General features: G+C 47.1%; 1 protein-coding gene across 3 annotated transcripts in view; it reads right to left on the bottom strand.

Annotated features, from left to right (window-relative positions):
• Positions 1–13,486, bottom strand: part of DSC3 (desmocollin 3) — a 43,119-nt gene extending 29,633 nt beyond the window's left edge. For 2 of the 3 annotated variants that reach the window (XM_054723721.1, XM_054723723.1), the window contains exons 1-4: positions 13,414–13,486; positions 6,560–6,644; positions 3,946–4,142; positions 1,245–1,364 (exon numbers count right to left, since the gene is read on the bottom strand). In XM_054723721.1, the coding sequence (XP_054579696.1) occupies positions 1,245–1,364; positions 3,946–4,142; positions 6,560–6,644; positions 13,414–13,479 (468 nt within the window). In that variant the 5' untranslated portion in view covers positions 13,480–13,486. The remainder of the gene's footprint in view (positions 1–1,244; positions 1,365–3,945; positions 4,143–6,559; positions 6,645–13,413) is intronic. The other variant, XM_054723722.1, reaches the window with a different exon arrangement.

Raw genomic sequence — 13,486 nt, 5'->3', positions numbered from 1 at the left:
GTTCCATTATGGTTTGACCCCCACCTGCCTCTTCTGCCTCAGGCCGCTGCTCCACTGCCATCACACTTCCCAGGAGCCATGCTCACTTCTGCCCTGCGCCTCCTCTTCTTCCCCATTTAATTTCCTGCACAACGTTTCCCATCCTTCAGGGCCTAGCTCAGATGGCTCCTCGTCTAAGACTTTTCTTGTTTTCTACTCCATTTCACCTCAGGACTTACTGCTTATCCCCTGAATTCTCAGACCACCGTGCCCATCTCTGACCTCTCACTCATCACTCAGTGCTATAATCCTTGGCCCACTGCCGTCTCCCTCACTGGGCTAAGAAACTCCGTGAGAGCAAGGGCCATGGCAAAATCAAGTTCTAGCTTCAGTGCCTAGAGCAGTGTCTTTCATAGGACATAACAGGTGTTCCCTAACTTATTACTAAATGAATGAATGAACTAATAAAGATAATTTAATGACTACGGAGTCCTTCTCATATTACTAGTAGTACTAGAGGCCCAGGGCACAAAATTCATGCAGGGGGGAAGGGGAGGTCCCTCAGCCCAGCCTGCACCCTCTAGCAATCTGGAACAGCTGGCTCCTAACCACTTTCCTGCCTGCCTGATCATCCCTAACCACTTTCCTGCCTGCCTCATCACCCCCAACCACTCACCTGACTGCCTGATGATTGCCCCTAACTGCCTCTGCCTGCCTGCCTGATCACCCCTAACGACTTGCCTGCCTGCCTGATCACCCCTAATCACTCTGCTGGCCTGCCTGCATGATCACCCCTAACCGCTCACCTGCCTGCCTGATCGCCCCTAACCACTCTGCTGCCTGCCTGATTGCCCCTAACCACTCGCCTGCCTGCCTGATCACCTCTAACTGCCTCTGCCTGCCTGCCTGATTGCCCCTAACACACTCCTGCCTGCCTGATCGCCCCTAACTGCTTGCCTGCCAGCCTGATAGCCCCTAACCACTTCTGCCTCGGCCCCCGCCTCCACAGCTTCATCCGGAAGGACGTCCAAAATGACATCCAGAAGATCTTTCAGCTGTCCAGTCTAATTAGCATATTATGCTTTTATTATTGTAGGTTTTAGTTATTTTTCTCACTTTACTCACTTTTATTACACTTTATGGCTTTATGAATATCTTCAATCAAACCTGTTGTTTTTTATAAAACGTTTAAAGAGTTATTGAATTGGAATAAAACAGACTTTTGGAATTAAAACACGCCCAGTGAGAAGGCATGCAAGACCTACTTGTTGAAGAAACAGCGGGAAAGGGCCCAGGGAGTTCTCCTGCATGGAGCAGGGGATGGGCGCCCACCGCCGCTTGGCTCGCCGGAGCACCTTTTCTTTGGCGTGTCTTTTCCTCAGGACCTGCATTTAGAGAAAGAACATTCATAAACAAAAGCATCCCAACCCACTTTGGACAGCCCGTACACCTGACGCCTCCCTGGAGGGTCAGTCTCAAGAATTTCCATGCAGACCAGAGAATAAGGCCTTTTCCTTAGGAGGGTAAGAGAATGTATCCAGATGGTAAAGGTTTCATAAACTAGAGAGTTTCCTTGTGCATACCTTCTGAACACTGACCACCGCTCAGGTTAGGAGAAGCATCACTGTCCCCTTAGTTCTTCTTTAAAAAAAAATATCCACCACTCAGGTTAGGAGAAGCATCACTTTCCCCTTAGTTCTTCTTTTAAAAAATAAATAAATAAATATATATTTTAGAGAGGAGGGGAGAGGGATAGAAACATCAATGATGAGAGAGAATCATTGATTGGCTGCCTCCTGCACGCCCCCTACTGGAGATCGAGCCCACAACCCAGGTATGTGCCCTTGGCTGGAATCAAACCTGGGACCCTTCAGTCCACAGGCCGACAGTCTATCCACTGAGCCAAACCAGCTAGGGCTCCCCTAGTTCTTACTTGTTCTTACTTGTTGTTTCTGCTAAAACCTCACACTCTCAGGTGAACCAGAGCAAGGAAAAAGAATATACTTCATTGCCTTAACTCTCCGTCTGCCCTGCTGTAGCCATATGTGACTATTTAAATGTAAATTAGAAGTATTCCATCCTTCGGTTGCACGCCACATGCCCACTGCTCAGTAGCCATTACTGCGGGGCTGCCCTGGCAGACAGTTCCATGGGAGTTCCATCATTGCAAAGAGTTCTACGGGACTTCACAGTGATTTCCTTCTCATCTCATGTGCAGCAAAGAAGACCTTTTATTTCCTGAGAATTAATTAAGTAATTTTATTAAACACTTCTTAAAGTGCGAAGCAGATATATAAATTAACTTTATCACTAATGCACTTCACGTCCATGCGTCGTAATCCAGTCTAAACCTTTCATCATGGCTGTGACTACTCCATTCCTCAGGCCGTGCGCTCTAGAACGGCAGTGGGGGAGGCCCTGGCGGTGGTCAATGCCAGGCCACACATCCTCTTTTCCTCCGTACTCATGCTCCAGGCTCCCCACCCTCTCTAACGCCAGCACCACTGTGGGTGCTGGGAGCCAGCCTCACAGTCCCTGAGAACCACTGCCTCTCGCATTAACGTCACACACGCTACTGACGATGGATGGGTCAGGCACTACCAAGGCTCTCAGCAAACAGTGGGTCAAGTCAAGCCCTCAAACAACCGTGGATAAATTGTTTGCACAAATAAAAAACCGAATTTTGCCCGGCCGGCATTGCTCAGTGGTTCAGCGTCGACCTAGGAACCAGGAGGTCTCGGTTCAATTCTCAGTCAGGCAGTCAGGGCACATGCCCGGGTTGCAGGCTCGATCCCCAATGGGGGTATGCAGGAGGCAGTTGTTCAATGATTCTCTCTCATCACTGATGTTTCTATCTCTCTCTTCCTCTCCCTTCCTCTCTGAAATTAATAAATATATTCTTCATAAATAAATAAATAAATAAATAACTCAAAATGTTGCAATAGAGGGTCACCCAAATTCCCATCGGCTCACAAAAGTAATTCCTTGGGCTTTAGCAATAGAAGAAGTCTTCACAGAGGAGGGGTCATTCAGATTCAACAAAGCAGAATCCCAGTGTTAGCAATGCTAGGAAAGGGGAGAGGGGGAGGGGGAGGGGAAGGAGACACAAGATAAGAAGAAAGGAGAGCAGCCCTAGCTGGTTTGGCTCAGTGGATAGAGCGTCAGCCTGTGGACTGAAGGGTCCCGGGTTCGATTCCAGTCAAGGGCACATGCCAGGGTTGTGGGTTTGATCCCCAGCAGGGGGTGTGCAGGAGGCAGCCAATCAATGATTCTCTCTCATCATTGATGTTTCTAATTCTCTTTCCCTCTTGTTTCCTCTCTGAAATCAATAAAAATATTTTTTAAAAAGAAGATCTACACAATGGAATACTACGCTGCGGTAAAAAGGAAGGAGTTCTTACCATTTGCAACAGCATGGATGGAACTGGAGAGCATTATGCTAAGTGAAATAAGCCAGGCAGATAAAGATAAATATCACATGATCTCACTCATTTATGGGATATAATGAACAAAAAAAACTGATGAAAAAAAATAGATCCAGAGACAGAGAAACATGGATCAAACCATTAAACCTCAGAGGGAAGGTAGGGCAGGGTGGGGGAAGGGGGAAGAGATCAACCAAAGGACTTGTATGCATGCATATAAGCCTAACCAATGGACACAGGCAATGGGGGGTGGGGGATGAGGGCATGAGAAAGAGGATAGGGGGAGTAATGGGGGAATAAGGACACATATGTAACACCGTAATCAATAAAGAAATTAAAAAAAGATTAATAAAAAAGAAGAAGAAGAAGAAGAAGAAGAAGAAGAAGAAGAAGAAGAAGAAGAGGAAGAAGAGGAAGAAGAAAGGAGAGCAAAGGAGAGGAAAATATCCTATGTACCCTTTGGTCCTCTTGGCAATTTAAAAACTATGTATATTTAAATGACAAGAAAGATATGCCTGAAAATATCAGTGCATTCCCATACCTTCTTCTGAGGCTCCAGGAGCACGGTGATCTCCTTCTGGGCCTGTTTCTTCGTGTCGGAGAGCCATATGGTGAATGATCTCCCATCTGCTAACACAGCGGCACTGGCCGTGTAGACGGACCCGTCACGGAGAACCCTGAAGTCGGGGTCGCTGGACTGGATGAGGTCAGCAGACCGGAGGCACTCTCCCAAGTTCACTGCGCGTAGACATGGCCACGTGGTAAAGCAGAAAAGCACGCAAACAGAAAGAAATGTGGCACGTGATTTCCAAGTCATCTTCAAAACCACGCGGCAGAAACAGACCAATGGCCGTGCGTGTAACAAGCATCGTAAGCAGCCCCTTTACCTGTATATTTTTAACAGGATAATTTTCTTTCAGCTAAAAACATTCCTGATTGTGTATGTGTGTGAGGGAAGGGGCTTTATGACTTCCCGTGCTTCTCCAAGGCTATGAAAGGGATCTTCCTATGAAACAGGTGTGTGTCCTGCGGTCGTGACAGAGCTGAGCTACACGCCCACACACACCTGAATCAATAAACAGACGCTGCCTTGACGAGGAGTCTTTAGACAGCCTTCACCTACACAGCCAGGCAGGGGATGAGTTAGGAAAACAGCCAAGTAAGGAAAAGTCAAATATACCTTCGAATTCTCCCCATGGGCACTTCTCTGTGACGCTCTCCCTGGCCGCCACCATCACCTCCCCAACCCCAGAGCTCCCAGTCCTCTCTGTGTTCATAGTTTTGCAAAACTCCCCACCAAAAGGCCACAGGGGGTCTTCTTTCTCTGGGAACGCTGCCCTCTAATAAAGAGAGAGCAAACAGAAGGACCCCTTTAAGTGTTTGGATACTTATATCAAAACTAGAGGGCCGATGCACAAAGATTCGTGCAAGAATGGGCCTTCCTTCCCCTGGCTGCTGGCACCGCCTTTGCTCCAGCCCAGAGCCACCTTTCCACCTTCCCACACTGCCCAGAGGCCCGGAGTGTCCCGCACCACCCCCTGCGTATGCAAATTAGCCCACCATCTTTGTTGGGTTAATTTGCATACTCACTCCTGATTGGCTGGTGGGTGTTGCGAAGATATGGTCAATTTGCATCTTTCTCTTTTATTAGTGTAGATATCAAATCCAGCCCATTCTTCAGCTGTCTGCCTTCACAGAACCAGCCTGGGACACTGCTCCTCACTGAAGTGATAACCCTGCGGAGAATCCACGCTGCCAGGCATCCTGCTCTCTCTCATCCTAACCGGGGCGTGGACGGTCAGAAGGACGTGCCCGTCTTTAGGAGCAGTGAGCTCTTTCTCTCCTCTTCACATTTTTAGCACAACAATAAGCTCCGGTCTCTTTCCCAAGAGGAATACCCCTGGCCGCTCTCTACAGCAGCTCCTTTCTTTCTCCCCTTAGGAATAATAGTGACATCCTATATAATCCTATATAATAAAAGCCTAATATGCTAAGTGTCCGGTCATCTGATCAACCAATCAAAGCGTAATATGTTAATGATATGCTAAGGTCACCCAACCGCTCGCTATGATGTGCACTGACCACCAGGCGGTAGCTGCTCTGACTGGTAGGTTAGCTTGCTGCTGGGGTCTAGCCGATCAGGACTGAGCGAGATGGGCCAGACATGCCCTGGAGCCCTCCCACGGTCCCTCCCTGGCTGGCCAACCTCCCACATCTCTCTCCGACCCCTTGGGGGATGTCAGAGAGCCTGTTTTGGCCTGATCCTGCAGGCCAGGCCAAGGGACCCTACTGGTGCACGAATTCATGCACAGGGTCTCTAGTTTAATAAAAGTAAATGAGTCACTATAACCAGAAATGGTACACTTTGTTGAAAAACTACTTGGTATCTCTAGAAAGAGCTATATCTCTCTTTTTTTAAGACACCATGACATGCCTGGTTGGCATGCCTCAGTGGTTGAGCATCGATCTATGAACCAGGAGGTCACAGTTCGATTCCTGGTCAGGGCACATGCCTGGGTTACAGGCTCAATCCCCAGTGTGGGGTGTACAGGAGGCAGCTGATCAATGCTTCTCTCATCATTGATGTTTCTATCTCTCTCTTGCTCTCCCTTCCTCTCTGAAATCAATAAAATATATTTTTTTAAAAACCTATCATGACCCTTTCCTCCAATACTCCCTGTACCACAGAGAACGTCGGCCTGGGCCGAGCTTCCCAGCTGCTGGGAACGTCTGAGGCTCCCTAACTCCTCGGGATGCAAAGGGCTAGGTTCGGTGCTGAACGGAGTGGCTCCCCTTGCCATGCTCCCGGAGGCAGCCCCGGCATCGATAACCTGCCCGATCGCCCAGCGCCTTGCCTGCCCTTCTCCGGGGCTGCAGTCCCACAGCGACCCAGGGCTCTTTCTACATGTAAGTCTGCATGTAATTGTTAGACCCCCAAAGCCCGAATGACCACAGACACGGGGCTTGGGACCTGAGCACTCAACTCAAATTCAGTGCAGGCACACAGAGCAGAAACACGTATTTACACTATCTCGCGCTGTCTCTCGTTACAAATATGCAGGCTAATCCCGCTAGGCACAGGTTAGGCAAGCTGCTCTCTCCAGGGTAGGCGAACCACATGTCTGTTCTAAAAACACCATTTCTAAACTGCTCACCTCTGCCCACCATTTTGTCTGCCTCTAGTGTCGAAGGCGTATGAAATACCACCTTTTTGCAGGCTTCACAAGCAAAACTGAAGACCTAGAATGGAAAAAAAAAAAAAAAAAAGGTTGCATGAATAAGGTACAGAATAAAGAACAAGGTTTTCGTTACGCAACGTAAATAAGTTCTAGAGATGTATATAGCACAGTGCTTATAGTTAACAATGCTGTACTGTACACTTAATGTTAAATAATAATAATGAGGGTGGGAGGAAACTTGTGAACGTAATGGGTATGTTGGCACAGACGGTGGTGGTGATGTCACAGATTTATACTCATCTACCTCATCAGGCGGTACCATTAAACACGTACAGCTTTGTGTATGTAAATCTTACCTTAATAAAGTATGTTTTAAAAAAACAGAATAAAACTACATGATCATCTCAACAGATGTAAACCAAGCAACTGACAAAATTCGACACCCATTTATAATGAACAAACTAGGAATAGAGGGGACCTTGCTCAACCGGAGCAACGGCGTCTACGGAAAACCTACAGCTACCATCACGCTCCGCGGAGGGCCGCTTCCCTCCGACCTGGGGGACGATCGGACCCCCACTCTCACCGCTCCATTCAGCACTGCACGGAGCTCTGCCAGCCGGGGAACCACAGAGAAAACCAACTAAAGGCACCCAGACTGGAAAAGAAGCAAACTCGTCTCTGTTTGCAGGTGATATGACCTTGCACATAGGAAACCCTAAGAAGTCCACCCCACAATAATATGAATAATAAATGACTTGAGCGAGTTTGCAGAACATAAGACCAAAATACACGAGTCAATGGCATGCCTGCACACTAGCAATAAAAATACCTGAAAGCGCAAGCAATGGCCTTCAAAGCAGATATGTCATCGTCATACATCAGAAGACACAGTCCCGAAATACACCTATAGATGCAATATAATCTCCATCAAAATCCCAAACAGCTTTATTTTATTTTTATCTATTTACTTATGTATTTTGCAGCAATTCAACATTAATGCTTATGGAAATGCAAGGGACCCAAAAAACAAAATGAGCATGGCATTTGTTCCGGTGACTCAATCCCTGTCATCTGGTTCGGTTTATTCAGCCTTCTACTCTTCCACAATGTTTTCACGATCAGCTGATCAAAATCCTTTTCGATTTGTGTCATCCAGAAAACGTGCTTACTTTTATTAGCTCTAGCAGTTTGTCCAGATAGCGCTGGATCTCCCGTGAAGCTAATCCTACAGCAGGCAAAATGGCAATTACAGTTTTATCTTACTGTGCTTGTAAGTACCTCAGTAGATTGCTGAATAAAAGCAGTTATAGTGACCCACATGGGTTTGTTTCTCACTTCAAAGAGAATGGTTTTAGCATTTCACCACTAATTTTGAGTACTTCTCTTTTCCGTTCATTCACACATTCATTCATGTTAATCAGGTTTCATTATATTAAGAAGGGTTATTCCCTTATATCCCTAGCTTGCTCAGAATTTTTATAACAATAAAGATAGCTATCCACTTATTTTGAAATGAATATATGTTCTCCTCTCTCTGAATATATTACTATGTTAAAATACAATAATAGATGTCCTAATGCGAAACCATCTTTCCACTCCTGTGATAAACCTTATAGGACACGAGAATCTTTAAGACATTATTGGTTTCATTTCCTGCTATTTTAGTATTTTAAGTATATGTCCATAAATAAGATCAAGCTACTACTTCTCAACTTCATACAATCCTCATAAAATGAGTTAGCTTTTTTCTGTTCTCTGAAATAGCTTATATAAGGTACAAATTACCTGTTCCAAGTAATTATGGAAGAATTCACCTACCACAGGTCTGGGCCTGATGGATGTGAGAGAAGGTGTGTGCTTGGCTCCTAATTCAAGGTCTTTAATGGTTCTATTTAGACTTTGTATACCCCCTTGAGTCAATTTTGGCTATTTGAATTCTGTAAGAAATTGCCCACCTCTGTTTTCAAATTAATTGGAATAATCTATTAATATTATTATCTAATTTTTAAAACATTTGTCCTCTTGATAAGTATGCCTCCTTTTTATTCTTAATATTGTTTGATTTGTGCCTCCCTATTTTTTACTTGCTCAATCATAGCAAGGTTTATATTTTCAAAGAACTTTTGGCTTTGTTCATTCTCTCTATTGCTTGTTTATTTTTTTTAATGTTCTTTCTAAAACATAAATACAGAAGACTATATATAGCATAAATAGGTACTTTTTTAAATAGTAAAATGAAAACTAGAACATCCAATTTCATTGTTAAGAAATAAAACATTACTGTTATCTTCAAGGCCTCTCCCCAACTGCATTTCCTTCCCTCCCTCAAGAAGATACAGGTGTATTTTGCCAATTTTTGGCTTTTCAATATATGCAGTCACATGCTTATTGTGTACAACTGGATTTCTTTGCTCAAACTATGTTTGTGAAATTTATGCATGCTGAGTATACAGCAGTAGTTCATTTTCATTGTTGTATAGTACCTCATCAAAATATGCAATTATTCACTTATATCATTTGTAAAGGGGTGAAATTCATATACAGATTTCAATTATTTCTTGCTTTTTGAAAGTAAAAGTGATTTGATACTATATGTATGGGGACTGGATATGTTATTGAAAATAAAGTAAAAAAATGTTAAGGTATAATTAGATTAGCAATGATGAAGTAATGACCTTTGAAGATATTTTTTAAAATAACTTTTATATAAAAGAGTGCCCAATAAAAACTGCAACATTCAAAAAGACTTTTTTAAAGATTGGTGAATTATGGATTGGCTTTTTGAATTACAAAATCTCTCTTTTAATGGAGAACGCTTCAGGACAACTTTAAATATCTGACTTACATACCCTAGAGTTGCAAACAACTTTAAATCAAAATACAACAATTTAAATGTTTTAAAATGATTAATATACAGTCTTATCTTCTGTAGTCTTGGAAAATAAATTGCCTTGGTTCATATTACAGTACTGCCCAATTTTATTAATTGTATGATAAAAAGCTTATCATACAAATCATTAAGTACTGGTAGAAAAAGCTAATGCCAAAAGGAGAGTGAAGACTACAGATGCTATTTGAGATTGTTCCACTTTTGCATGCTTTTCAGTTTTACAGTGAATGTACAAGCTGGGCTTCTAAAGGAACACCCTTTTTAATGAAGGAAAAAGAAGCTTACGTAGCCCTGACTGGTTTGGCTCAGTGGAAAGAGCGTCGGCCTGTGGACTGAAGGGTCCAGGTTCAATTCCGGTCAAGGGGTCAAGGGCGTGTACATTGGTTGTGGGCATATCCCCAGTGGGGGGTGTGCAGGAGGCAGCTGGTCGATGTTTCTCTCTCATCCATGTTTCTAACTCTCTATCCCTCTCCCTTCCTCTGTGTAAAAAAAAATCAATAAAATATTTTTTAAAAAGAAGCTTAAGTAACTGAAATGTATGGGCTGTCTTAAAAATAAAGACGTATTGAGCAGAATAGTTGTGGAATTTTAAGTTCATATTTTTTTCTGTGTACACCACCTTCTGCAAAGTAGAAATATCATCTTTCAGATTCTTATCGTCTCAAAGGTAACTTGTAAGATTTACCTGTGTATTCTCAGGGCTGAGATGATTCTACTAAATTTCCTTCCAGCAAACTCTAAGCTGGGATTCCAGTTAAATGAGAAGGATGATTAACCACAAGTCAGGTGCCATATATGGAATACTAAGTGCCAAGGGAATTACAACAGAGCCCAGAAATGCACCTGGGCTTAGAGGCATTAGTGATTCGGGTGATTCAGGATCTAGCTGTATCTCAGTGTGAACAGCAACCATCTCCTTTTGAAAAGGTAGCGGATAATGCGCCGATCTAAACATATAGATCTAAATGTATACTAAAACTCTGACTTCCTTAAGATCGTGGCTTTACTATAAACTAGTTCCCATTTACTTCCTTTACTTGCCTTAAGCTCTTTTCACAAAGGCAAAAAATAGCAGGAAGTATTATACCCATTTTTACTTTAAAAAGATGACTATATCCATTGTTGTCAAGAACAACAAAAAAAGTCTGTCTGGGACAGGGGCCACATTACACGTTCTCTTTCATTAACGCTATAAAATCTGAAAAGGTAGAATGCCAATTTGTCAACATGGGTTTCGGGCAGAATTCATGTAGTCCCAGGGGAAAAGCATGGTATGCTATAAAACAACACTTTTCCTTCCTTTTGAAGAAGAGCCATTTTAGCAAAAAGGTGGGTTAACTGTGTCCCATTACACACTATTTCTAATAGATAATAGATAACAATGCAATTCCCAAGGTAGGTTTTATATGGTGGACAATATTAAGCACATATTTCAAAGAATCTTAGTATTTGCAACTGGGTAGAGACATCTCAGGAACTGAACTAACGCAAATCAGTTTTCACCATCCCTAACAGTTTTTGCTGCGTGAGGAATCTCCCCCTCTGCTTTTTTCTTCTTTTCTTTGTGTGTGGAGGACAAGGGGGTCGTGGGGAATTGCAGCAGGTGACAGAGGTAAAGGGGTGCAGACACGGGAGGAAAGTGCAGATGGAAAGACTCCTCCGCCCAGGACACAGCTCAGCTCAGTGGGAAGGCTGAGGTTCAAAGCCTCAGTGTTGTGCTTTGAAGAGCTCACTTCAAACGTGGGATTGTGTGAGCGCCCCATTAAGGTAGCTATAAAATGAAAACTGTGGCCCTAACCGGTTTGGCTCAATGGATAGAGCATCGGCCTGCGGACTGAAGGGTCCCAGGTTTGATTCTGGTCAAGGGCATGTACCCTGATTGCGGGCACATCCCCAGTAGGAGGGTGTGCAGGAGGCAGCTGATCGGTGTTTCTCTCTCATCGATGTTTCTAACTCTCTTCCTCTCTGTAAAAAATCAATAAGATATATTTTTTAAAAAATGAAAACTGTGCTTCTCAAGGGTGATGCCAACGTAGTAGGCTGAAAAGCTGGGGATGGGAGGAGTCAAAAGGAAGTCCAGACATGGTGTGGTCAGGGAGGTCTTCATTGACCCAACTGGGCAGAGCGCAGGTGTTTGTAAACCGGGGCTTTCAAATGGGAGGACTCGCTTGGCGCTCTCCACGATGACCCTGTAAACAGCTCCGGCTACCCCGTCTCATCTAAACGTTAGGAAACTATTCTCAGCGCCAGCCCAGCTGGGTGTCCTATCCTGCAGCTGATGCTATCGCTAGGGGTACAGGCATCTTCTTGCCTGGCCGCACCCCAATACCCCCCACCCTGCACTGGGGCAGCGCCCTGCGCCGCGCCCTACCCTCCAGCGAACGGGAGGAATCTTGGGAACCAGAAACCTCTCATCCGGGCCCGTCTCAGAGCAGACACCGACCCCCATGGCTGCTTCACACAGAAAAGCTGGACACGAGGCACAGGTGTCCCCAGGGAACAGGCTGAGCGCAGGCTCCATGGTCCAGAGGGGTGGGTCGCTCGGCCGTGTGTGGGAACAGTGGCCTGGCAGACCGATGCCCGCGTTTGCATGATTCTTTGCCCACAACTATACCTTAGATCAGTAGTGGGCAAACTGCAGCTGGAGAGCCACATGCGGCTCTTTGGCCCCTTGAGTGTTTAGCAAAGGCCAGCTGAGGAGGACCCTAATTACGTTAATAACAATGTACCTACCTACATAGTTTAAGTTTAAAAAATGTGGCTCTCCAAAGAAATTTCAATCGCTGTACTGTTGATATTTGGCTCCGTTGACTAATGAGTTTGCCGACCACTGCCCTAAATCATAACTATCACCCCAATATTCATAACTCGTTCCTTCAAAGAGCGGGCAAAGCTGGGGCCCCGTCTCCCCGCTGGGAGGCAGGGGAGCAGCCACAGTCCCCGCAGCCAAAGTCAATGGACTCGGGAGCCAGGCGGGCTGGGGAGGGGGGGCCCCATCCCATCCGTGGGGCCCGGAAGCCTCGATGGCTCTCCAGCTCCCTTTCCCAGCAGGTCCCAGTGCACCCCTGGCCTCCCTGGAGCTCCCCACGTTTTGCGGAATGTCCCCCAAATCCTCCCAGCGTCCCCACTTCCTCTCCAGGCGGATCTCGTCCTGGGTCGCAGGGTTCCGGGGCCCAGGACACAGGAGACCCCAGGCTGGGTCTGGGCTCGGGCAGTCCTCGCGGAGGCCCAGGTAACACCCAACCTCCCCAGCCCCCCGCCCCACCCAGACCCTGTCCCCTGGGCGCCATCCCGGCGCCCCCGCCCACCGCCCACCGGACCCCGGGCCCAACCCAGCGCCCCGCCGCCTCGCGCCCCGCCGTGGGTGGCTCTCTCGGGGGGAGGGGGTGTAGGGGGGACAGTATGAGCCAATAACCTTTGGGGAGACGAATCCCGCACCCCGTTTTGCAGAGGAAACCCCACGCCTGGACCAAGAGGCATCGCTCCTGCGCCCCCGCACTGCCGCCCGCTCCAGGGCACCCCGGGGCAGGGGCAGCCCCTGGGCCCGTCTCAGCTCTGCGTTTTGCTCACTCGGGGGGGATCCTGAACTACCGGGCCAAAGTCTCCCCACTCCCCCCTCCCAGACGCCCCACCACCCGGCCGGCCCGGGGCCCGGGAGGAGCGCGAACCCCAGCCCCGCCCGGCGGCCGGAGCGCAGGGAGCGAGCGGAGCCGCGACCCGTCCATCGGGCCCAACACCAAGTTCCGCCCGGGCCCCCCTTCCAGAGCCGGGTCTCCTCCCTCCGGCCCCGCTCTGGGCGCGCCCCCAGCCTCCGAGGACGGAGCTACACGGCGCGCAGCAGCGCCTCGTCTTTGGGGTGCGCTCCCCCCACGCCTCCTCGGCCGGGACCAGCGCGCACCCACCCTCTCCCCACCCGGCTCGGGGCGCCCCCACTCACCGCCAGGGTCAGCAGCAGCCGGCAGGGCGCCCCGCGCAGGGGGCTCGGGGGTCCGGCGGCGGCCATCGGCGGG

This window comes from Eptesicus fuscus, chromosome 12 (assembly GCF_027574615.1).
Source record: "Eptesicus fuscus isolate TK198812 chromosome 12, DD_ASM_mEF_20220401, whole genome shotgun sequence".
In the NCBI taxonomy this organism is placed as follows: domain Eukaryota; kingdom Metazoa; phylum Chordata; class Mammalia; order Chiroptera; family Vespertilionidae; genus Eptesicus; species Eptesicus fuscus.
Note: the sequence above shows the minus strand (reverse complement) of the source record. Positions and strands in the feature narration are given on the sequence as shown.